This window comes from Nelumbo lutea, chromosome 4 (assembly GCF_056320005.1).
Source record: "Nelumbo lutea isolate HS-2025 chromosome 4, American lotus-T2T, whole genome shotgun sequence".
NCBI classification, from domain to species: domain Eukaryota; kingdom Viridiplantae; phylum Streptophyta; class Magnoliopsida; order Proteales; family Nelumbonaceae; genus Nelumbo; species Nelumbo lutea.
In genome coordinates this window covers 39,434,766-39,458,939 of record NC_142687.1, presented here as the reverse complement: position 1 = coordinate 39,458,939, position 24,174 = coordinate 39,434,766, and the positions used below count along the sequence as shown (strand labels likewise).

At 38.4% G+C, this 24,174-nt stretch overlaps 1 protein-coding gene across 5 annotated transcripts in view; it reads right to left on the bottom strand.

Annotated features, from left to right (window-relative positions):
* The window catches only part of LOC148855330 (2-oxoglutarate (2OG) and Fe(II)-dependent oxygenase superfamily protein), a 56,185-nt gene extending 32,549 nt beyond the window's left edge, over positions 1-23,636 (bottom strand). Inside the window, exons 1-4 of one of the 5 annotated variants that reach the window (XR_016113033.1) lie at positions 23,405-23,636; positions 23,193-23,319; positions 23,016-23,091; positions 3,690-3,762 (exon numbers count right to left, since the gene is read on the bottom strand). Coding sequence is in view for 3 of the 5 variants with exons in the window: in XM_088985121.1 (XP_088841247.1) it covers positions 3,690-3,762; positions 23,016-23,091; positions 23,193-23,319; positions 23,405-23,467 (339 nt within the window). In the remaining 2 variants the exon portion in view is untranslated. The remainder of the gene's footprint in view (positions 1-3,689; positions 3,763-23,015; positions 23,092-23,192; positions 23,320-23,404) is intronic. The other 4 variants (XR_016113034.1, XM_088985122.1, XM_088985121.1 and 1 more) reach the window with 4 other exon arrangements.
* Between the last annotated feature and the right edge of the window lie 538 nt (positions 23,637-24,174).

Here is a 24,174-nt window from a genome sequence, read left to right as displayed (position 1 = left end):
ACCTAATATGTCATGCTGAAAATGTGATTTAAGGACCAGGTGGTTGACTCTCACCTCCAGTTTGCACAAGCATAAGAAACCTGTGAAATGCTGTAAATAACTTGACTACTTTCACAATGCATGCACATGAGACAAGTAACATTTTTAATTGCAGGAGAAACTTTTTCCTTATCTTGATTTGTTTCTTCTAAGTTATAGGTTTTGGTTAAATAGCAACCCATCTGGCTTCTTGGCTTCTTGAACCCTTGCTTACCTAATATGTCATGCTGAAAATGTAATTTAAGGACCAGGTGGTTGACTCTCACCTCCAGTTTGCACATGCATAAGAAACCTGTGAAATGCTGTAAATAACTTGACTACTTTCACAATGCATGCACATGAGACAAGTAACATTTTTAATTTCAGGAGGAAGGTTTTTCCTTATCTTGATTTGTTTCTTCTAAGTTATAGGTCTTGGTTAAATAGCAACCCTTACAGGACCCAACCCACCAATCTACATACAGAAGTTGCACTCTATCATGTGAAGACTTTGGAAGTTAATCCACTGTAAAGAAGCTTGTAAGGTTCTATTATGTTTGTTTAATGAATCCAAGTTTTTTTTCTCTTTTATGAATGAATGGTATTTTATTAAATAGAGATAGAAATAGTACAAGCACGAAGCACCCTAAGAAGAGGCACGAGGTGTTACCTCCCCTTAAAGGTGGTTCCAAACCCAACTCTTTTCAGATTACAGTTACAAAATAGCCAAAAACAGAGAATCCCTTGAAGCCCCTTGTTTAGCTAAAGAATCTGCCAAAGCATTTACCGATCTACCAACCCACTAAAAGCTAACTGACATGGTTCTCGTAAGCCATTTGACTTTTTTGATGATGTCCCTATATCCCCAAACAACAGTTTCTGGGTCCAACATCCATCCAACTATCACCTTTCAAATTAGTCACTCCAAGTTGGTTGGAAATCTGTAGTCCTTGTACCACAGCTAATATATCAGCCCTTGTAGAGTCTCCATAACCCATTGGACCTGAGAATAAGGACAGAATGTTGCCATCCTTATTCCTCAAGATCCCTCCTATACCCGAAGGTCCTGGATTACCTTGACTGCTCCTATCAAAGTTCAACTTTACAACTCCTTCTGGAGGGGGTAACCAACTTGCTTGTGTTCTATTTTTCTTGGATGAGGTGGAGGCGACTGCTGCCCAACTCCTTCTAAGGTCATCACTAGAGCAATCCGCAAAGAGATCAGTAGTTTTTAGCCAAAGAATTGCCCTTGTCAGTATACAATCCTTTATTTCAGCAATGCTTCTCTCCTTCTCCTAGAAAATTCTAGCATTTCTTTCCTCCCAAATGGTCGATAAGAGGGCTGCCCTAATACATTTTCACATTAGTTTCCCTCTCTTTGTTGACCAACCAAAAGGAGACGGATCAAAGAGCAGATTTACTTCAGGAGGTAGGTTCCACCTATACCCAAAACAACATAAAAACCCAATTCCAAATATTTACTGTAAAAGAGCAAGAAATCAGTAGGTGATAACAGTCCTCATTCTGCACTTTACATAAAATGCACCAACTGGGGGACAAGTTCCTTAACTGGGAACATACTTCTTTAACCGGGAACAACAAATGGGAAGGAGTAGATGAAAAAGCAGATTTACTTTAGGAGGCAGGTTCCACTTGTGCCCAAAACAGCATAAAAACCCAATTCCAAATATTTATTGTAAGAGAGCAAGAAATCAGTAGGTGATAACAGTCCTCATTTTGCACTTTACATAAAATGCACCAATTGAGGGACAAGCATGAATAAGGTCTCTTTTTTTGTACATTGTCCACAGTATTAATTTTACCATAATACACTTCCCAACAACAACCAGCAATTTTGGGTGGAATTGGTCTTGACAATACTTCTTTAACTAGGAACAACAAAGGAGAAGGAGTAGGGCATAGGGACTTAAAGAAGGAAGAACAAAAGAAGGCACTCGAGGTCAAAGACCAAATTCTTCTATCTAGTTTAGGAGGGTCCAAACAAACAGAATCAAGTAAAAGTAAGAGCTCAGAGGCAGAAACCAATTCCTTATCCCTCAACCCTCTACAGAACCCAAAATCCCAGTTAAGAGACAATGGGAGAATAGGGGGAGAAAGAAACCTCGAAACAGGCTCCTTTTTATAGAGGGAAATAGAAAAAAAAAAAGGAAGGGAAAGAGGTCTTTTAATGGTCGGTTGCCCACCCAAACATCTTCCCAAAAAAGCACAGAATTACCATTGCAAACATCATACCTTACGAACTTGAGAAATTTTAGAGATGCCAAAAATCGCCTTCCAAGGTGTAGTGAGCGTGGCCCGTCAAGATACCCCAGCATCCCAACCAGATTCAGAACAGCCATGGATACTAGCCACCACCTCGTGCCACAATCTCTCTCTTTCCAGAGGCCACCTCCATAACCACTTGCCCAAAAGAGCTTCATTCTTATTTACCAGGTTCCCTAACCCTAAGCCCCCTTGTTCCTTGCTTCAACTCACCACCTCCCATCTAATCAAATGATCCTTTTTCTCTACACCTGGCTCCCACAAAAAATCCCTCATCAACTTTTCTATTTCTTGGCTTCCCTAATAGGTATCCTAAAAACAGACAAAAAGTAGATGGGTAAGTTTGCGAGTGTGGCCCTAATCAAAGTTATTCTACCCCCCAGAGAGATATAGTTCTTTTTCCAAGTCACTAGCCTTTTTTCAAACTTCTCTACCACTGGGTTCCAAAACCTACTTTCCTTTGGATTTGCACCTAGGAGAAGTCCTAGATAGGTCAAAGGCCAAGTAGAAATAGGGCATTCTAGGCAGGCAGCAATTGACTCCAACTCCCTTCCCTCCACATTAATGAATCCAAGTTTTCAATTATCAACAAAAAAGTATGTCATGTATTTCATAGAGAAATGTCCATTTCTACCCAATGAGAGGAGGTATATTTCTGTTATTTCTTCAGAAAATTCAATAGATGCTTAAATTTTTGGACAAGCAACATGCCTAAAAGAATAAGAAACACTCTGCCATGTCTAATGCCATATTCCCATGCCAATACAAGGAGCTTCTATCTGGAAGTTTGGAAATTATCCAACTTTGATATGTAGAATCCAATCCTATACAGCCAAAATTGTGCCGAAACCAATGAAAGTAGGAAAAAGCAATCAAAATAAGATATTCATGCCATTACCAATTGCTAATTAAGCCCAGCCATATGAAAAGAAATAGCGGAAAAAATTACTAACAAGAAAGATGCAATCCATAACAAAAAATATATTGAGATCAAAGAGTCTAGAAGCTCAAATAAGAAAAAGGAAGGGGAAAACAAAGAAATTTAGAGGAATTTGAATACCAAAGATCAAGAAATTTGAATATAAAATTGAATTCAGCTGCAAGAGGTACATCTCATACTTAGCACAAGACTCATCATGTGAACTAAGGTTTCTCTTTCTTTTCAATAGGCCAATAGCTAGATCCAAAGCATGCATGTCATGAAATACATAAAAACTGGGACCAGGAGATCAAAACATCATGAAGACAACTACATAGGCATGAAAGAAGAGGTCTAGCAAAACCGGCATACTTCTTATTTCAGTTAAAATGGTGGTCCAATTATATGCCAAAACACAAAACTAAGCAGCTCTAGCATGTGAAATATCTTCAAGAATTTATGTACACACCGCAAAGTCACGTTGTTTTAGATAAGGCCTATTATCATCACTGTGCCACCCAATGCTCGCTCCTTTAGTCCAACTGATTCACAGTAGAATGTAATATAAGATTGCAAGTAACACAGGCCCAGAAACCAGGTAATAGTACAAAACCTTAAATGGTAAGTTCAAATCAAAGTACACATTATCACAGGAAGAGTACCTCTAAACGAAGTTGTAATAAAACCCAGATTCAAATTGTTGGATCTGAAGCCATGATCTGCAAACAAAGCAATAACAAAAGAAAACCTAGAACAAATCACAGCAACCTCTTATTTAACCTCAATGGTAATGATAGAATCAATTACAAGCAAACAAAAGATGCAAACTACAGCCATTATTGAATGGCACATGCTTTGAACCTTTCTCCTTTTTCTGTATCTAGGGATTATACCCAGACCCTCTCTTGGCTCCTTTAAATGTGATAATATAGATCTTGTCTTCATAACAGCTTATATAAAAGTGCCAACAAGTGAACTTAGGACAACTCTAAGAAATAGACAGCCAAGGTTGTCCACCCATCAAAAACAATATAATCCCAGTAGTACACGGTTAAAATAATCAAAATCCAACATAAAACCTGACTTGAAAAATGAGTAGCCAGTTTCTTGGTTTGGTCAGTTTAAACCCAACCAACTGTTGACAAAGCTTATTGACTGGAAAAATGAGCCTAACAGCCTGTAACCTATTGACTATTGACACTAACAGTTTACACTTTAAATGAAATAGGAATGACATTTGACAATTCGAATTTCTTTTTCTCCCTCACATGCTACAGGTTTTTTATTTTTGGTTGAAGAATAATTTGACTGTTGACCAGTGTTTTAAAAGGCATGAGAGGTGTACGCCTGGAGGTGTGCCTCATGGAAAGACACCCCCAAAATGCCCTGAGGCGCATGCCAGAGGCGCTAACACCTCTGAGGCATAAGCCTCAGGTGAAAGAGGCGTGTGCCTCATACGGTTTTTTCAAGAGCTGTACGCCTCATGCACCTCATGCACACCTTAAGGAGGCTTACGCCTCCTAGTGTTCAGGAGGCTTACGCCTCTTACGTTCTGAACTATGCCTCGCGCCTCTAGGTAGTGGAACACCTTGCGTCACGCCTCCACATTTTAAAACACTGTTGTCAACTACTAATACTACTTTTTGCCTACTAATACCAAGACTATTATTGTTGATACAGCTTTACGCTTTCCCTGGCATGCTACTTTTTGTCTACTAATACTAGACTATTAATATACTAAATATAATTGATCTGGTTCAGATTATTGTCAGTTTATATACTTATGAACTGAAACCAGACCAACCCGTTGGTTAATGGATATTAATGAACAAAAACGACCGAAAAACTTTGGAAACCGACCATATCAGCTTAAGTCAGGCTGATTTGGGTGGTTTGGTCAGTTTGGTGCTTTTTGTGAATAATCGAATGGTTTTAAGCTCACTATATACGATATATAATTATATATCATTTGACCTGCTTTCAATCATCACTTGAAAATATCTTTACCCCGGGTTTTAAATCCTATAATATAACGATTTGAAATTAAACTGTAAATGCATCCAACAAACTGCCACTTGGTTATCAGTTTGATTTATATGTATGTATGTGTGTGTGTGTGTGTGTCTATATATATATGAAAGAAAACAAAATTTGGTTAGGTAAGGAAAGCTTGAGTCAAGTCGCCACTCTAAGTTTGAAAACCACATTTGCCTATATTAATCACTAAGTCCAAAAATCTATATCAAGAAAAGCAATCAAAACTTGGATTTAACAACCCAACAAATATCTAAATGGAAAGACAAACTCTCTTATGAATTACTAGCCCATTTCTATATCAAAGCACTCAAGAATGTATTTCCCAAAACAATACAAGAATCGTGTTAAATAAACCCTACAACCAATTAGTATGCAAATAGATTCTTTCCAATTATCCAAGCTCTGGATAATTATTTCAGCCCGTAGATTTCGAAGGTGTTTGGCACCAAAGTCATTTTTCCAAGGCATTTCTGCTATGTAAGCACCATGTAGGCATTTTGCTCTCTCCCTCACTTTTTCTTGTTTGGTTGAGTGTTTTGAAGCCATTTCAAGCAACATTGAATGCCTTGGATTCTGTGAAAGCAATTTTTTGGAGAAAATGTCATTTTGACATTTTTTTGCAATGGAAACAACGTTTTCACCTTTTTGCCTATGTGGCACCTAATGGTGTCTAGCTGGCACCAAATAGGAATATAGAATATGCACAGAACCCAAAGTTACTTTACAAAATTCCAAGGTTTGGTCATTGTCTAAGAAAATGGTAATGATACCAAACATCCCCTTTAAGTATATAGCATACACCTTGCCTTCATGTTCTAGAGGTATAAGACAAAGAGGAAGCAACATGTCAACTTTTTTATTGGGAGCAACATATACACTTCTTGCAAGTCCCATGTAAAAAGATTCTTAACATCTAATTGATACAAAGACCAAGACTGAGTAACAACAATAGAAAGTAATACCCATACAAAGCTAATCTTTGCCACTAGCATGAAAGTCTTTGTATAATCAATCCAATACATTTGAGTGTATCCATTTACTACCAGCCTTGCTTTTTTTTATATAATTGAAAGAAATTTATTAATCAGCAATGATAAATAGTACAATGTCCCCAAGGAGAGGCACGAGATGCAACCTCTCCAAGCGAGTTAAGTACAACTTTCCAATATACTAGAGCAAGTTACAATGTAGCACAAAAAAGATCCTCCCTAGAAACCCCTCGTTTGGCCAAAGAATCAGCCATAGTATTAGCTGTCCTGCTTACCCATTTTATCTCAACTCTCATATTACTGGTTAACCACCTTACATTTTTTATGATGTCTTTGTAGCCCCAAATGCTAGCATCCGGGTTTAGAAGCCACCTTGTTACCACCTGAGAGTCCCCTTCAACTGGGAGATGTTCCACCCCAAGCTGGTTAGCGATCTGAATTCCTTGTACAGCAGCTAGCATTTCTGCCCTTGTAGAGTCCCCCACTCCCACCAGTCCTAAGAATAAGGAGATGATGTTGCTATCCTTATTCCTCAAGACACCCCCTATACCTGAACGCTCAGGGTTACCTTGGCTGCTCCCATCAAAATTTAACTTGATGACACCTTCTGGAGGTGGATCCCATTCTAACAAACTTCTATTCTTCTTTGTAGAAGTATTAGCTATTACTAACCAATTCTTCGACAGGTCATCAAAAGAGAAATCAGAAAATATATCCAAAGTTTTCAGCCAATGTATTGCTCTTGTTAGAATATGGTCCTTCACTTCATCCAAGCTTCTTTCCTTCTCTAAGAAGACTCTTACATTCCTTTCCTCCCAGAGAGTCCATAAGGTGGCTGCCCTGATACATTTCCACATGAACTTGCCTCTTCTAGTGTGCCATACAAAAATAGATGGGTTAAATAACAAACTAACATCAGATGGCGGAGACCACCTACCTCCAAATAAACTAAGGCTCCAACTCCACAAGGCTGTAGCAAAGGAGCAGGAGATCAGCAAATGGAAACAGTCCTCATTTTGGGCCTTGCACAAGGAACACCAGTTCGGGGAAAGACAAAGAAAGGGTCTCTTTTTCTGCAAGTTTTCCAAAGTATTGATTTTCCCGTAGTAGACTTCCCAGCAGAATACAGTAATTTTTGGAGGAATAGGTCGCGCCCAAACTTCATTAAAGGGGAACACTCGAGAATTAGGGTTGGAACTGAGGGATTTTGGAAAAGAAGCACAAGTAAAGGTACCTTTTGGAAGAGGAGTCCAAACTCTTTGATCAGAAGTTGTGGAGTCCAAGTAAATGAAGTAGCTCAGTGACACAAATCAACTCACCATCCCTTAATCCCCTACGAAATCCAAAGTCCAGTTTAAAGACATGGAAATAAATGGGTTCAAAAGAAAATTTGCAATTGGCTCATTTTTGTTAAGGGAGAGAGAGAGTAAAGCAAGGGGAACTGATCTTTGAGGGGTTGATTACCCACCCAAACATTCTCCCAAAACCAAATAGAATCACCAGAGCAAGCATCATACTTGATAAACCTAAGGAAGCGAGGGAGAATACCATGTATAGCCTTTCAAGGTGTTGTTAGGGTAGCTCGACGAGATATCCCGGCATCCCAACCATTTACTGAGCAGCCATGAATACTAGACACCACCTCATGCCATAATCTCTCTCTCTCCTTTTAGAGCAGCTTGGACTTCTACATTAACTGAATCTCCCAAACCAATAGGACCAAAATATAAGGCTATAAGTTGGGCAAAGTCACTGGACCTGTTTCAACCTTTTACCTTTGATGATCTATAAAGGAATTGAGAGAAAATTGACAAAAGTTCTGCTGTGAGATCTAAGCCTTTGGTGGAGTGGAAGCCTCCTGGAGGTGTTATTAAATTAAATTTGATGGAAGCAGCCTAGGTAACCCAGGGCTGTCCGGAATTGGGGGATAGACAACACCATGTTGTTATTAAAAAAAAAAAACTGCTAAGATCCTTTTCAAAGCATTTGGTTACTTTTTTTTTGGATCAGCAATTAGAAGTTTCTTTCATTTATAAAATTAAAATGTACAAAGCAAAGCTGGTTAAAGTCAGCAACCCATTCATTTGTTCCTAGCCCATCTTACAGTTTTGCCCAGAACGGTTGTTCCTTGTGAACTCCTTGCTTAGCAAAGTATTTGGTTCCATTGTTGAATCAAATTGATTGTGAATCATAGCATAAAAGTTTTTTATAATCTCCACAAAAGTAATCAAAATCTAAATGCCACCCAGTCACAACGGAGAGAGGACCACAAACATCAAAATTAACAATAGAAAAGGAGAAACACTTATACTTTTACTTGGTAAATGTGCACTTTAGGAAAGAAGGAAAACCTTTTTTATTACTTGGTAAGGAAGATGTTCTACTATGTTTGGATAATTGACAAACATCATGTTATAAAATCATCAGACACTGATGAAGAAAACTCTAGAAAAAAAAATATATCTCCAACGACTAAACACAACGGAAAGAGACCACAAACGTCAAAATTAACAATAGAAAAAGGAGAAACGCTTATACTCTTACTTGGTAAATGTGCACTTTAGAAAAGAAGAAAAGCTTTTTGTTTATTACTTGGTAAGAAAGATGTTCAACTATGTTTTGATAATTGACAAACATCATGTTATAAAGTCATCATAGGCACTGATGAAGAAAACTCTAGAAAAAAAAAATCTCCAATGACTAAAAATTGAAATGTCCAAGCCTAACATTTCATAGATGAACCTTGACAATGCACTCTAACTAATAAGACCACTTGAAGAAGACACCTAAGAGGAAGAAGCATCTAGCAAGTAGAGGCTATGTACTGCACTGCCACAACCAGTAGTCCTCCCTGTAACCAAATCCTAAAAAATACAATGTTTAAGGAAAACTTTTAACAAACCCAAATAATCTTAAAATAGTTTATAACCCAAATAAGTGGGTTGGATAGTGTGCTAGCTAAAATCGTCAAGACTAAATGAGGTGCCCCATATGGGGGATTCCTCTCTTTAAGTGGGAAGGCCAAGTGTCCTTTGGCTAGGGGGAGGAGGTAGTTGCATAACTAAACACACTCCCTATTTAAGCTCCTTAGAGGGAAACCAGAGGCCTTTTCAGAGAAAATTGTGTCTCAAAGCATACCACTCCTAGAGATTCTTAAGAAAAGCTAAAGTAAAGAGAGAAGAAAAAAGTTCTTCTAAAAAAAGAAGGGGAAGACAGGAAAGAGAAAGGAAAATCTCACTAACACAAGTAAGTGAAGGGAAGTCCTCTCTGCAAATGCCTCCTATATGTGTCTTCTACATTCATAATATATATTCTTCTCCTCTCTTTTAGGGGTGCAACTTGAGTAAGCCCAACCCAAACCTGTACCAATCTAGCCCGCAATTTTACACAGGTTGGGCTTGGATTTTCAGTCCTTGGGCATAGCTTGGGCCCAAAAATTCAAGCTTTTAATTTTTCAGGCTGGGCTCAGGCCTATACCTTAGGTAGACCAAACCCAGCCCAAGCCTGGCCCAGTTATATATGCATAATGTTTTTAATAAACCATATACACATGCATATATTCATACATGTATATCAATTTTTAGTGTGAGCTGATTGACCAACCCAAGCCAGGCCTGAGCCCGAGCCCAACTTGAGTGCATCAAATTTTAGTGCAGGTTGGGATCGGGTTAGATAATTTGAGCTTAACTCAAGCTCGGGTCAAGCTTGGTCCTAAATCTTAGGGTTGGACCTAGGTTGAGCTAAAACCTGGCCCAACCCACCCAACTTGCACCCCTACTCTCTTTTGTTTTACTTCAAAGAAAGGAAGTAGAGGAAAGAAACCATCTACAACTAGGTGCTTCTACTTGGTTGATTATGGTCTTGTCAAGACAAGTTAAGGATTAAGCCATCTACAGTCTTATTCCCAAAGGTTGATTATGGTTCCCTACAAATGTAGCTGAAGAAAGGGGATAAAAATTGTCTACAGTCAAATATTCAATTTGACTGACTACAGTTCCCTTCTCGTATGCAAAATCCAAAATATTAAGTCTGTCTACAATCAGACTTTTGTCTGATTTTTTTACAGTTTATTGTGAAGAAGAAAGGAGTGAGAAAGAAATTCTCTTTGTATCAAAAAAGAGAGAGAAATGTAATGTTATTAAGTTTCTCGATTGTATCTCTTTATTTCTCATTTTTGTATACTTGAAGTATGTAAAGAAATGCAAATGGAAATTTCTTTTCAAGAGTTCTCTATTCTTTTTTGTTCCATACATTCATTTCTCTAAGTCAAAATCAAAAGGTGTTCTCTTCTTTCTTACAGGGATGTAATTAAGGGAAACAATCTACAAGATTCCCTGAATTGGGCTTAAGGCATGGATGATGATGATGGTGACGATGATGATGATCTATATGATTCCCTGAATGGGCCTTACCAAAAAAACAATAATAACTCAATCATCTGATTGAGTGAATTATGTTGCATGAGAATTTCTTAAAATTTTCACAGTAACATGCATTTAAGTGGGAAAAAATGGTTAACTTGCAAGATTGTTGAAAGAGTGCAAAAATAGTCAATAAGTCAATTCACAGTCTTCTATGATGCACTTATTTGCAATCAAGTGGGCAGATGCTAGGATTCTTTTTCCCATTTGTTAGAGGCCTTCTACAACCCTGTTGATGTCATCTCTTAGCCTGCTAACATCAACAGATACTGTTCATCTTCTATAAATCATTATAAGTGGATGGAGAGGATCAGGTGCTATCAAACCAACTTGGAAAATTAACAGCATACAGAATAATTAGAAGATTGGACAGAAAACAGAGAAAAGGGAAAGGATAGAACAGATCAACTGAGGAAGAAAGAAACAGTCATACGTCACTGCACACTCTAAATAAAGTTGGCACCTTAGTGAAAGAACACCCTAGTAACAAAAGTAAAAGATGAAACTTCCTTTACATCAAGCCTCTACATTAATATCAAAACAAACCAATTAATCTGCTAAAATTATGACCCTAATATTCAATGATTTTTCCTTCTATGGTGTCTTCAAAACATACTCATCCTTAACTTTTCTTGTCTCAACAACTTCGTGCACCTAAGAACAATCCATCTTCAAATGTCCTAGCATCTTGTAACAGTAGAAAAGAATCTTCGCCTTCCTTTGTAATAGCTTTCTAATTCCCTTGATTGTTCACCTTACCTTTTCCTTCACCTGATTTTCAAAATTCTTCTTCATCCCAAAATAGTCAAATGAGATTTTTTTTATCAATATAGTCAAATGAGATTCAATTCTCTCTTTTTTTGTCTTCCTCCTCGAACTCAAGTTGGTCTATCAAGTCATTAACCCCCTACTTTTTATGTTCATTTATTTTATAATTTACCACAAATATCCCAAAGATTTGAGGAGACAAGACATAGCATAAACCAAAAATCATCTTCCAATTTCAAACACTGTTCCTGAAATTGATAGTGCCAGACATTTTTGGAAAGAAGTAATGTACTCCAGTACAGAAATGAGCCAAAAAAAAAAATCAAATGGTTGACTAGGAACATGTTGTAACAATACAATGGGTGCAATGATCAGCTAATTGTCTGGCTAATTCTTTCGCCAAACATGGAGTCAATGGGGATTCTTTGCATTGGGTTCCACTATAATCTATAATCATTATTATATCTTTGGAAGAGGTAACACTCACTACTTATCCAAGGATAAGGCTGCAAAAGGATCAGATTGAATCAGATATAGGTAGATTTGATTCATTTATATTCAAATTTGAATCAAGCCATATCCATCGGATATCTATCAGATTCGAATCAAATTTTGAATTATAATCGGATATTAAATAGTATAAATAAATTATATTAAAAATTATCAAAATACTATATATTATTAATAAAAGGAACTAAAAATGACTTCATTATATTTTATAAACAAAATAAGTTAAAAATGACTTCTATGAAATTTGAACCTATGATAATTTAAAGAAAATACAACAGTCAGACCAACTTTACTAATAGATATAATATAAATTTTAATTTTTAAGTATATATGAGTATATATATTGTAATAGAATTTAATTGGATTACTTCGGATTGAATAGGGGTGGATCCATATTTGATCCAATTAAAAATGGATCAAATTCAGATCACTTTTAATAGGATTAAATCCTAATTCAAACTGGACAATCAGATACCATTTGCAGCCCTATCCGAGGAAATGGTTGTAATGTACAATTTTTCTAATTATTAATAAAATGTTGCACAGTTACTGATCAAGAAAAAATGAACTTATGTACTCCAATACTAGGATCAAAAATTATAAAAAAAATTGGATAAATAAGCTCATAAGTCATAATCAAGGCTGTAGTGGATCCAACAAATTAGCCTTTTATTCCCTCAATAATTTCTTTAGCAGTATAATTTCAATTATTTTCATAAGTATAATTTCATATTGCTAGGTTACTAGATTTAAAACCCAAGTAGAAAACATTTGCATGTCAATCAACCATAGATTAAATGATGTATGATTTACAATGACCAATCATCTTCTATAACAAAGTTTGATAAACAAGTCTAATCTATAGATAAAAAGTTAGTATGGGATTTTGATTGGTTCAACTGCATAGGCCTAGAATCATATTGTTTTTGATGGGTGAACAATCTACGCCAATCATTTCTTAGCATTGCCTTTAGTTTACTCTTGGCACTTACATATAAACTCTCACAAAGAGAGGATCCTCATAGTCACATTATAAAGAACCAAGAGAAGATTCAGGTATAATACCTAGACATAAAAGGAGAAAGGATCGAAGCATGTAGGTTCGAGTCATGGTTGCAAGTATGCATATTTCAATTGCTTATACTGAAATCTATTATTACCTTAAGGTTAAATGACAGATTGTTGTGTTCCGTTCTAGGTTCTTTTTTCTTTTTGCTTCCTCTTATGGGCCACACCTTCCAATTTAACAAGTGATAACCAGAATCCAATCTTACTAGTGGATTTTTTGGGAAATTTTCTGTAGAATGAAATATCGTGTTTTGATTCCTGAACAAATTGTTTTAGTGAAGCCATTCTGATGATTTGGTTTCTGGCTGTACGAGTGTTTTGTACTTTATGCTACTATCTTCTTGTTTATGGATGAGAGCATGATTGCTCGATCATGATGTGCCTAGCTTGACATTATGGTATCTCGCCTTGTATTAGGTTGACATTATTGCTCAATCATGATGTTATGCTCACAACTTGGATCCCAAAAAAAATACATCAATATTGAAACTTAGGCAGACAATTTCCATAGTATTAACAGGTCCATAGAAAACCTAACTCGATTTTGATGTGTTTTCCTAAATCTCGAATCCAAAACAGCACTTTTATTAATAAATAACATAGTTGTTATAGTTTGTTTTGTACATGTGGAGAAATCGGCCACAGGAGCTTCTTATGTATTCCTCTATATATTTGTATTGAATGAATTCATTTCTTGTGATTGCTTCTCTAGAAGTTTGTTATGGTATCAGAGACATTCTAAACTTCCAGCAATCCCTTTTTCTTGTGCTCTCTTTTTGGTGATCCCTTGCTTCTTTCGTCTTCCTCCCAGAATGGCTTCTGAGGGAAAGCACAGCAGTTCCTCCACCTGCAGAGTTACAAGATCAGTGATGCTGGCAGAGAATGATCCTTCATCGCCATATTACCTGTAATTATCAGATAATCTAGGTGCCATCCTTTGTTTGCTGCCCACTTGCAGGAGAAAATAATCCAACATGGAAAAGGGCCATGCAGAATGCTTTACAGGCGAAAAATAGGCCTTCATTGACGGCACACTTCCTTGACCAAATCCAGGATCTCCTGAAATCACGGCATGGCTCAAATGCAATTCAATGGTCATATCCTGCCTCTTCAACTCAGTGGCCAGAATGGGGCTGCAATTGAACCAAGCTCTAATCGAATAGTTCGGGTTCAAACATGGGAAACTCTCTAAGAGCTGAGTTAATGGCACTGCTACAAGGATTGAAGATAGCTAAGCAACTAGGAATGAGGCATATTGAGGTTGAAGGGGACTCCAAGGTGATCATCTCTTGGGCTAAAAACAGTAGAACTACTCCGTGGACTTTCAAACAAGTGATAAGGGAAGTGGAAAAGGTTGCAAGGGAGGTAGAGGCTGAATTCAAATGGGTTAGAAGGAATGCAAATGGGCTAGTTGATTATCTTGCTAAACAAGGGGCTTTGAGGCAACAATTGTTTTGGGCTGCAATGTAAAAAGGGACAAAAATATGTAATAGTGTGAGAGCTCTAGTCCCATACACAAAGTTGTAAAACTTTTTAACTCTAATTTCAAATAAAAATCTCCTTTGCTGATCAAAAAAAAAAAAAAATCGGGTTCAAGTTCAATTAGGCTCGACTCGAGTTTGATTCTCATTGAGTTCAAATCTTGAGGTAAGCTCAATTAGTTATTTGAACTAGAGCTCGGCAAATAAAAGTTCATCTTGAAAGCTCACGATCCTGGCTCAATTAACATATATTATAGAATAGAAAAATACAAAAATGCACACATTTTTTTATCGATAACAGAAGAATTTCATTAATTATGGAAACAAGTACAAAGAAGCACAACAGAGACAGATAAGCGCTCTTAACTCACTCCAATATGACCACTCAAATTACAAATTACAACACAGTCCAAAAAAGTTGATCCCTTCCCACCCCTTGCTTAGTCATAACACCAACAAAAGCATCTTCACTTCTTTTTACCCACTGCAGCTTAACTTCCATATTTTCTGTAATACACTTAAACTTTCTTTTTTCATTAGCAAAATTCCACCAACCACTCTCATCTTTTTATAGCCAGCTTACTACTACTAACTTTGAATTCCTTCCATTACAACCATGATTTCAGCCCTAAATGCACCCATGCCTATTGGGCCCGAGTAGAAAGCAATAATTCTTCCCTCCTCATTCCAAAACATACCTCCAATGCATGAAAACCCAGATTCCCCTCACTACTACCATAAAAGTTCAACTTGATAAACCCATATGGAGGTGGAAGCCAAGTCAGCCTGATGACAGCTTCTGAAAGAAAGGAATCAGCTACCTCTTTCCACTTTCTAAGCAAGTCATCAGTAGAAACACCTTCAAAACTGCTCAAAGTCTTTGCCCATTGAATCGCTCTTATGGTAATGGTCTCAATTATTGCTTCACTACTCCTTTCCTTATCTAAGAAGACTCTTTGGTTCCTTTCTTTCCAAACCGTCTAACACACAACTGCCCTTGTACACCTGCACAGAATTCTCCCCCTTCTCTTCCTCCAGTTAAGAAAGGTAGACTCGAACAAGCCTTGTACATTTGGCAGGGGCCTCCACCTACACCCAAATAAAGAGAGAAACCATTTCCAAATGATAGAAACGAAAGGGAAGAATATTAATAAGTGGTAGCAAGTCTCACCATTTGCCTTACAAAGGATACACCAATTAGGGGAAGGGCACCACTTTTGTCTCTTTGGAGAAGATCACAAGTATTGATTCTTTACAAGAAAACTTCCCAACAAAAACCACTCACCCTAGGGGAATAGGATTGTTCCAAACCTCCTCAACCAAAAATGGCATTAAAGAAGTGTCTGAGGGTTGGGTCAGGGCTGAAAAGAACGAAGCACAATAAAAAGAGCCAAAAGAATCCAAACACCAAATCCTACTATCGGACTCAAAAGGGTTCATGAACACCCCATCCAAGCACTGCAATAAGACAAAAACATTTTTTTTCTAAGTTCAACATCTCTAAGCCCCCTTCTAAACCCCAAATTCCATGCCAAACCTAGACTCGAGCTAGGAGGCAGCAAGAAGGAAGACACAAGCTCATTGTTAAGACCCAAACACTCCTTCCAGAACCCACTAGGGGAGTGGAGCAGGCCACCACCCATCAGCCATTCACAAGGAGACAGAGAAAACAGGCGACAGAGCCCCAGAATTAGTTACACTCAGAGTTGGTTACTCTGCCGCCAGAGGATATTCCATTCATGTTATCTACCAGAGTTAGTTACCCAGAAATCAGGGGATATTCCCTCTGATATTACACCTGTAGGCCAGCTATATAAGGCCATCATCATATAATGAAAGCAATGAATGATTCTCCTTTGATTTTCTTCTCCCTGAGTCCAGTTTATTCCTTCCTTCCCTTCTCTTTTTCTCTCCATCTTCTGTTTCAGGAGGTCAAGCCTCCCTTGAAGAGGCTTCCGAGGTGAGCGGAAACTCATCAAGTTGGTATCAGAGCCAAGTCGCAGACCAGCTATGCCGTAGACAAGATCCTCTACCATGGAAGATAGAGTCGACCAACTTGAGATTGGGTTCCACCAGGTACTGAACGAACTCAGGGATCTCAAGGTGGTCATCTCTAACCTCGCCTCTCAACAACAGTCCGGCAAGACCAATCATCCAGCAAGGGCTAACGCCTCTGCTTCCGGTAGCCAAGGAACTGGGAATTACCCCGCCAGAAAGGTCACTAAAATCAACTTTCCCAACTATTCCAGTGGAGATCCCATTCCTTAGATTTTCAAAGCAGAGAAATTCTTCAAGTACCATGAAACCCCTGCACACCAGCGCGTCGCCATCGCCTCCATTCACCTAGAAGGAGACGCTATTCTCTAGCTCCAGTGGTATCGACAAACCCATCCTCAGGTAACTTGGGCGGAGTTCACGAAAGCTCTATGCATCCGTTTTGGGCCGACGGCGTTCATAGATTACGATGAACTCCTCACTCGACTAAAACAGACGGGGACGGTAGCAGACTACCAGCTCAAGTTCGAAAGAATGGCGACCAAGGTACATGGATGGCCGGAGAAGGCCTTGGTAGGGTGTTTTGTGGGAGGTCTCAGAGAAGACATCCACCTGGAAGTGAGAGCTCTTCGACCAACGACAGTCATGGCGGCGGTGGGTATGGCTCGCCTGCAAGAAGAGAAGATCGATAGTATGCGTAGAACCAGCAAGCTATCCTACCTGAATGTGAGGGTTCCCCAGCGGGCCGAACAGCAATCCAAGAAACAAGTTGGGGATTCTCAAAAGCCCATTTTCCCAGGCCCACTGTGCCCTTCAAACGCCTCTCATGGGCTGAGATGCAGGCCCGACGCGAGAAGGGCCTCTGTTACAATTGTGATGACAAGTTTGGACCGAGCCATAAGTGCAGAGTCCAGCGAGTGTTTCTCCTTCAGACAGAGGAAGAACTGGAAGGGACCGTCCCAGAACACGTAGTGTCTCAAACAATTGAACCACCAATTTCATGTTTCAGGTCCACCTAATGTCTCCCCCTTCATAGAACTAAATAGTGTCATCAACAAACTATAAGTAGTGATAGTGGGTCCCCTTGTCTAATTCCTATAAGGGTAGGAAAAATGGTCAACAAATGTCTCATTCACCAAAATAAAGTAATGACAAGTCTTGATGCAACCCTTAATCCATTTACACCATCTATCACCAAAACTAAAATTTCTCAAAACCACCATTAAACAATCCCAATCGACCAAGTCATAAGCCTTCTCCAAGTTTAGCTTTCACACAAAGCCTTTCTTACCCACCTTTTTCATTTCCTCGACACTTTCATTAGCAATAAGGATTTGATCAATGATTTGTCTGTCTTTCACAAATGCTCGTTGATTTGGGGAAACAATGGTGGGAAGAACAATCCTTATCATTCAAGATAATACCTACCTTTGCAATGATTTTATACAGGCTATTAACCATGCTAATGGGTCTGAAATATCTAGGATGAACCACTTCAGCCTTCTTTGGAATCAAGGCAATGAAAGTGGAATTTAGCCCATGATTAATCACACCTCTCCTCCAAAATTCATTGAAAACTCCCTGAATATCATTTTTTAAGATTTCCCAACAATCTTGATAAAAATCCATCGTGAATCCATTAGGCTTAGGAGCTTTAGATCTATCCATAGAAAAAATAGCTTCTTTGATTTGTTCCCATTCAAAACTCCTCTCCAACCAAACTTTAAAATCTCCTGATAATCTTGGCCCCTCCAGCCCATCAAGCCACACCCTACCACTTAGAGACCTCTTGAAGATATGCTTGAAATGATCCACCAAAGCCTTGGCAATCTCACTTTGTTGGGTAATAAAGGCATCATTTACCTCCAACCTTGAAATGAAATTCTTCCTTTTCCAACCAATTGCCAAAGCATGAAAAAAAAAATTGTATTATTGTCTCCTTCCTTTATCCGCTTATGTCTAGATTTTTGTCTCCAACTAATCTCCTCCTTAAATATCACATCCTCCAATTTTCCTTAGAAAGCATCTCAATTCCTTCTCTCCCACTTCAAAATCCCCATTTCCTTCTTTAAAATCCAACTCCTCAATTTGGCTAATAAGCACTTGCTTCCTCTCTTCAAGTCTCCTGAATTGTTAGATGTTCCACTCTTTTATTTTGGCTTTCAAATCCCTCAATTTCCTATGGAATCACATGCCTTTCCACTTAACCCTTAGATGGCTTTCTTCCCACCACTCCTTCACTTTACCCACAAAGCCATTATAACAAAAGCTACATATTCTCAAATCTAAATGGGGCAGGACCTCTACCTCTAAGCTCTTCCTTGGCAATAGAAATAGCCAATGGTCCAAAGTCACCCTAGGCAAGGCTCTTGAGACTAGATTCCCCCAATGCTCTTCCCAATCCAAAGTGAACAAAAATCTGTCAAGTTTGGAACAAATTGTACTAGAGGTTGGACCAAATGAAGTAATAGTATGAAAGTAGCAACTCCTTCAACTGAAGATCATTAATAATTTGATTGAACTTCCCCATACTTGTGTTTCTTGTTTGTCTTATAGAATATAAAAATATAATTTATAATATATTTTTATGCAAAATATATTTTATATTCCATATATAATTTAAGAATATACTATATTATAAAAGATATATCAACTATATTTACAAAATACAAAAATATATTCGTTTTCCAGCTTTCGAGCTACACTCAAGCTCATTAAATATTAAGGGCCCGTTTAGCAAGTCTTTTTGAGAAGATCTTGTAGCTCTAACAGTCAAAAGACGCATTGAGCCTTTGGCATAAGATCTGGGCAGCCCGAAGACCGTTTGGCATCTTTCTATGTGTTGTTTCGGGTCTTTCCGCACGAGATTAAAACGCAAAAGACGCAAGAAGCTTCATTTGGAGCTTCCTGAAATCAGCCCAAAATGGGCTTCTTGCGTCTTTTGGCGGCTAGATCTTCCATGCGCCAAACGGAAATAAACCGATTTTCAATCTTCCCGGCTTGTAAACAACCGAAAGACCACGCGGAAAGATGCGCCAAACGGGCCCTAAATCAAACTGAGCTCGAACTAGGAAATAAAGTTCAAATTGAACTCAAACTTGAGCTCAAGCCTAAGAGTATTTTAGTTGAACCAAGCCAAGACATGCAAAAGTTTAGCTCAACTTGGCTCAATTGCACCCCTAGGCCAAAGAATTACATGAGAGTGTAGTGTATACTGATACATCTTGATAAATCTATTAACCTAGAAATAGAGAAAAGGAGAGAGAGAAACAGGCAGACAGATAGAGAGAGATAGAGAGAATAGAGAAACAAGAAGACTCCAAGGTTGTTAGGGTTGATCACATGTGTTGATCCAACCCAGAAAAAATGTATTTATGTTAAAAAATGAATGGACAAGATTATTCTTTTTTTTTTTTTTTTTGCTTCATGGGGCTACACAACAGGGGTAGCCCATCCCCCTCCCTTTAACCCCCAACCCTAGTGGCAGTGGGATTTGATTCTAGGTCTCTACTCCAGCAAGTCAGTTGAGCCACCATTAGTTGGCAATTGACAAGATTTTTTATTGGAAATGATAACTTCATTGATGAGATTTTTAAAACAGAGACATCAACCCCTAGTATAGGGTGTTGAACCAATACAAGATGAATTACAAAGTTGCCCAAAACATATTCTCCCTAACTGCCCCCTATTATGCTAAAGCATCTGCTAGCCCATTAGCCGATCTTTTTATCCACTTAAAGCAAGCATCCACCTCCCTTGTTAAACTGTATATTTCCTTTACGAGTTGTCTATCTATCCAGGCTCCCAAATATCCTGATTGCATCCATCCAATTACCAATTTCGAATCCCCTTCTATTTAAATTTGGTGTAGCCTTAATTGTTTAGCAAATCTTACCCCTTGAAGCAAAGCCATGACCTCTGCTCTCAAAGAATCTCCCACTCCTATTGGGCCTGAGTAGATAGCAATTATTCTGCCTTCCCCATCTCTAAATACACCCCCTATACCTGAAGGACCTAGATTACCTATAGAGCTTCCATCAAAGTTCAGCTTCACCCTTTGTTGTGTTGGCGGAGTCCACACTTCCTATACTACCAGCTTGAAAGGAGAAGTACTTGCCACAACACCTCAATTCCTGTATATGCCATCAGTTAAGACATTCGTAAACAGATCCAGTGTTTTCAGCCAGTGAATCACCTTAATCGTTATACTTTCTACAATTTCCTCCTTGGAACTTTACTCATTCTTAAAAATTCTATTGCTTCTTTCCTCCCAAAGTGACCAAAGTATAGCTACCCTTGTAGCTCTCCACATGACCCTTCTGCACTTCTTTGATTGCCTGAAAAAAAGATGGGTCAAAAAGGCCCACCAGAACCCAAGCAGAGACTACAAACATGGGATGAAAGATAAATGTTGGCAATGGACAAGATTGCCCTTACAAAAGAACAAAATCCAGAGTTGTACATGGTTCTACACTAATATGCACACCTAATAATGTACACAAAAAGAAGATAAAAAGACAAAACTACCCCTTCTCTACACTCCCCCTCAAACTAATGTCAAGGAACAAGCATCAATTTGTCCATGAGAAAATCATGTCAAGCCCCAGTCATAAATTTGGTAAAGAAATTTTCCAAATTGCAAGGAAGATGAGACATTTAGGAGAGAGATGTGGTCCGCAAGCAGGTCTCTAATGAAATGGCAGTCCACCAAAATGTGTTTTGTGTGCTCATGGAAGACAAGGTTGGACGCAATCTTCATGGCATTCATGTTATCAGCAAAGAAAAGAATGGAGGATGAATGATCAATATCCATATCATGAAGTAGAGCCTTGAACCAAACTATCTCACTACATACAGAGGACATTGCTCGATACTCCATTTCAGTAGACAACTTGAAGAGTTGAAAACAACTTTTTGCTTCTTGCATTTCCAAGAAATTAGAGAACCCGACTAACCAACATCAACATAGGCTCTGAGAAAAAAAGGAAGAGGATGACAAAAACAACCCATGAGATATTGTTCCCTTAACATAATGAATGATCTGAATGATAGATGAAAAGTGGGGCTGACGAGGAGGATAAACAAATTGGCTAACAAGCTGAATTGCATAAGAGATATTCGTCCGAGTCATAGTTAGGTAGATTAGACTACTCACAAGTTGTCGATACAAAGTAGCATCCGAGAGGAGCTCACCATCATCCTTACTTCAACAATAATATGTCCTTGTTGTTTGTAGTAGGTGCAAAAATTCTTCTTCTTGTAGTGAGATGCTACATGCCCAAATCCTTTGCACTCATAGCACTAGTGAATCTTCAAAAAATCCTTCTTCCCTTTTTGTTTGGGAGCTAGAAAAAACTAATATCCATGCCATGTTATTTCTTCTAATCAAGAGAGAACTGAGTAAAAAGCCAAGTTTCCTCTCTTCATGACTCACCAAGGATCATATCCAGGTTAGGTACAGTCCCTCTACTATACCCCATTTGGCATTTTCTTGTGTTGACATAGGTACCTTTTTGACCTCCTACGGGATACTGGAATGGCTAAATGCCGACCCAGCTCTACACCTATGGAACAACAAAGTCAGTTTTGTGATTCTTCTAGCCCTCTCTTGGATGATCCTACAGAGTATCGAAGGCTTGTGGGTTGCCTTGTGTATCTCACTGTCACAAGACCCAGACTCAGTTATTCTTTCCACCTTCTTAGCCACCACTTCCAGAAACCCACTCAAGAACATATGGATGCTGATTTCTGAGTGTTACGTTATCTTAAAGCAACACCATCTCATGGCATCTTCCTCTCCTCTACAAATGACTTGGTTATCAAAGCATTCTGCAATTTGAAGTAGGCCACTTGTAGGCATTCCACAATGGGTTAAGTCACCATGTTAGGAAATTCTCTACTCTCATGAAAGACTAAGAAGCAAAATACAGTTTTTCAGTCTTCTGCTGATGCAGAATACCATGCCATGGCTGTTGCAACTGCAGAATTTATATGGTGGAAGTGAGTACTCTCTGATCTCACTATTTCTGTTAACATTCCAATGCATCTCTACTGTGATAGCTAGGTGGCCTTGCATATTGCCAATAACCCAGTCTATCACAAAAGTACCAAACACATCGAGATAGACTGCAATTTTATACAAGAATATATTACCAAGAAGGACATTGCCACTCATCATCTTCCAAGCAAAGACCAGCCTGCTGATCTTCTCAAAAAGAATTGGGTGTTGATCAATTCTCCTCTTTAACTCGCAAGTTGGGCATCTGTCCTCTACACGCTCCAACTTGAGGGGGGGCAATAAATAACAGAGTTAGTTGTAAGTCTCTTATAGTTTGTTTTGTTCACGTGGAGAAATTGGCCACGTCAGCTTCTCATGTATTCCTCCAAATATTTGTATCGAATGAATTCATTTTGTGCGATTGCTTCTCCAAAAGTTTGTTACTTTATTATTTCCAAGGACTCGGGTTTTCTCGTTGGAAGTTGGAACAAAATGAACGAAAAAGGGAACATGATGAAGAACCAGAACCTGATCAAACCGGTGAATTCAATGAAGAGCTGGTACTCACACCCGAAGAACTCCTCCACTTTCTCTTTCAGCATCTCTGCCACAAATGGATAATAAAATTCAAAGATCTTAAATCAACTAAAATACTAATATGCACGTTAGAGAGTAGAAGCGTTTGATTAATGCAATGACAGATACCTCTGACGGAGACGAAAGGCAAGATGAGATGGCCACAGTTTGTGGCGATCAGGTGAGAGAGAGTAGTAGAGAAAACGTTGGGTCTGTATCCAACAGTGCTGCAGCTCTTGTGTATAAACTGGAGCTCCTGAGACACTCAAATCCAAGGCATTGAAAATAGAAACCAGAGAGAGAGAGAGAGACAGAGAGAGAGACAGAGAGAGAGAAGAAACCTTGCAGATACCGGGGGAGAGGAAATCGTGGAGAATGAGACGGGGATGGTCGGCGTCGGCCATTCTTCTCGTGATCCACCTCTCAAGTCTCACCTCTGAAAGTCTGTAAGCTTGGCTAGCCTTTGATGAATGAAGCTTTCTCCCCCTCGGACTTTGGTTGTCTCTACCCAAGCCAAGAGTGAAGACTGCCTTGAGGGCAAGCAGAAAAGTTATCTAGTCGTTGGATTGGAATCTGGTGTTAGAGCGACAGTTAAGTGACAAGTGTCAATAAGTGACGCAAGGGAATTCACATCTCACAGCCAATAAAACACAAACACGTCACGTCATAGCCCATTATCAACTCCTGAAATGTTTTTAGTTTTTTATTTTTGGAAAATTATCTAAAATTCACCATCACTTTTAGCATTTCTCTTAAATTCGTCATAATTTTTTAAAACGTCTAAAAACCACATGTCAATAAACTTTTATTTTCCAAAACTCACCATTTCTTAGAAGACCATTAGTGTTTATTGACGTAAATAGTCCATGTCAGCATAAAAACAATTTTTATTACCCTTGAACGAAGATTCAGCCCTATTAAACATATTTTTATGACTAAAACATTAAAAATTGTAGAAAATAATTAAATAATCAAATAAAAATATAAAAGAAAACTGTAAAAAACATTAAAAATTGCACAAAAAATCACAAATATATTTTCAGCCAAAAATAAAAAATTGCAAAAAAATGTATAAAATGATAAAAAATAAAAATATGTATTTCAACTAAAA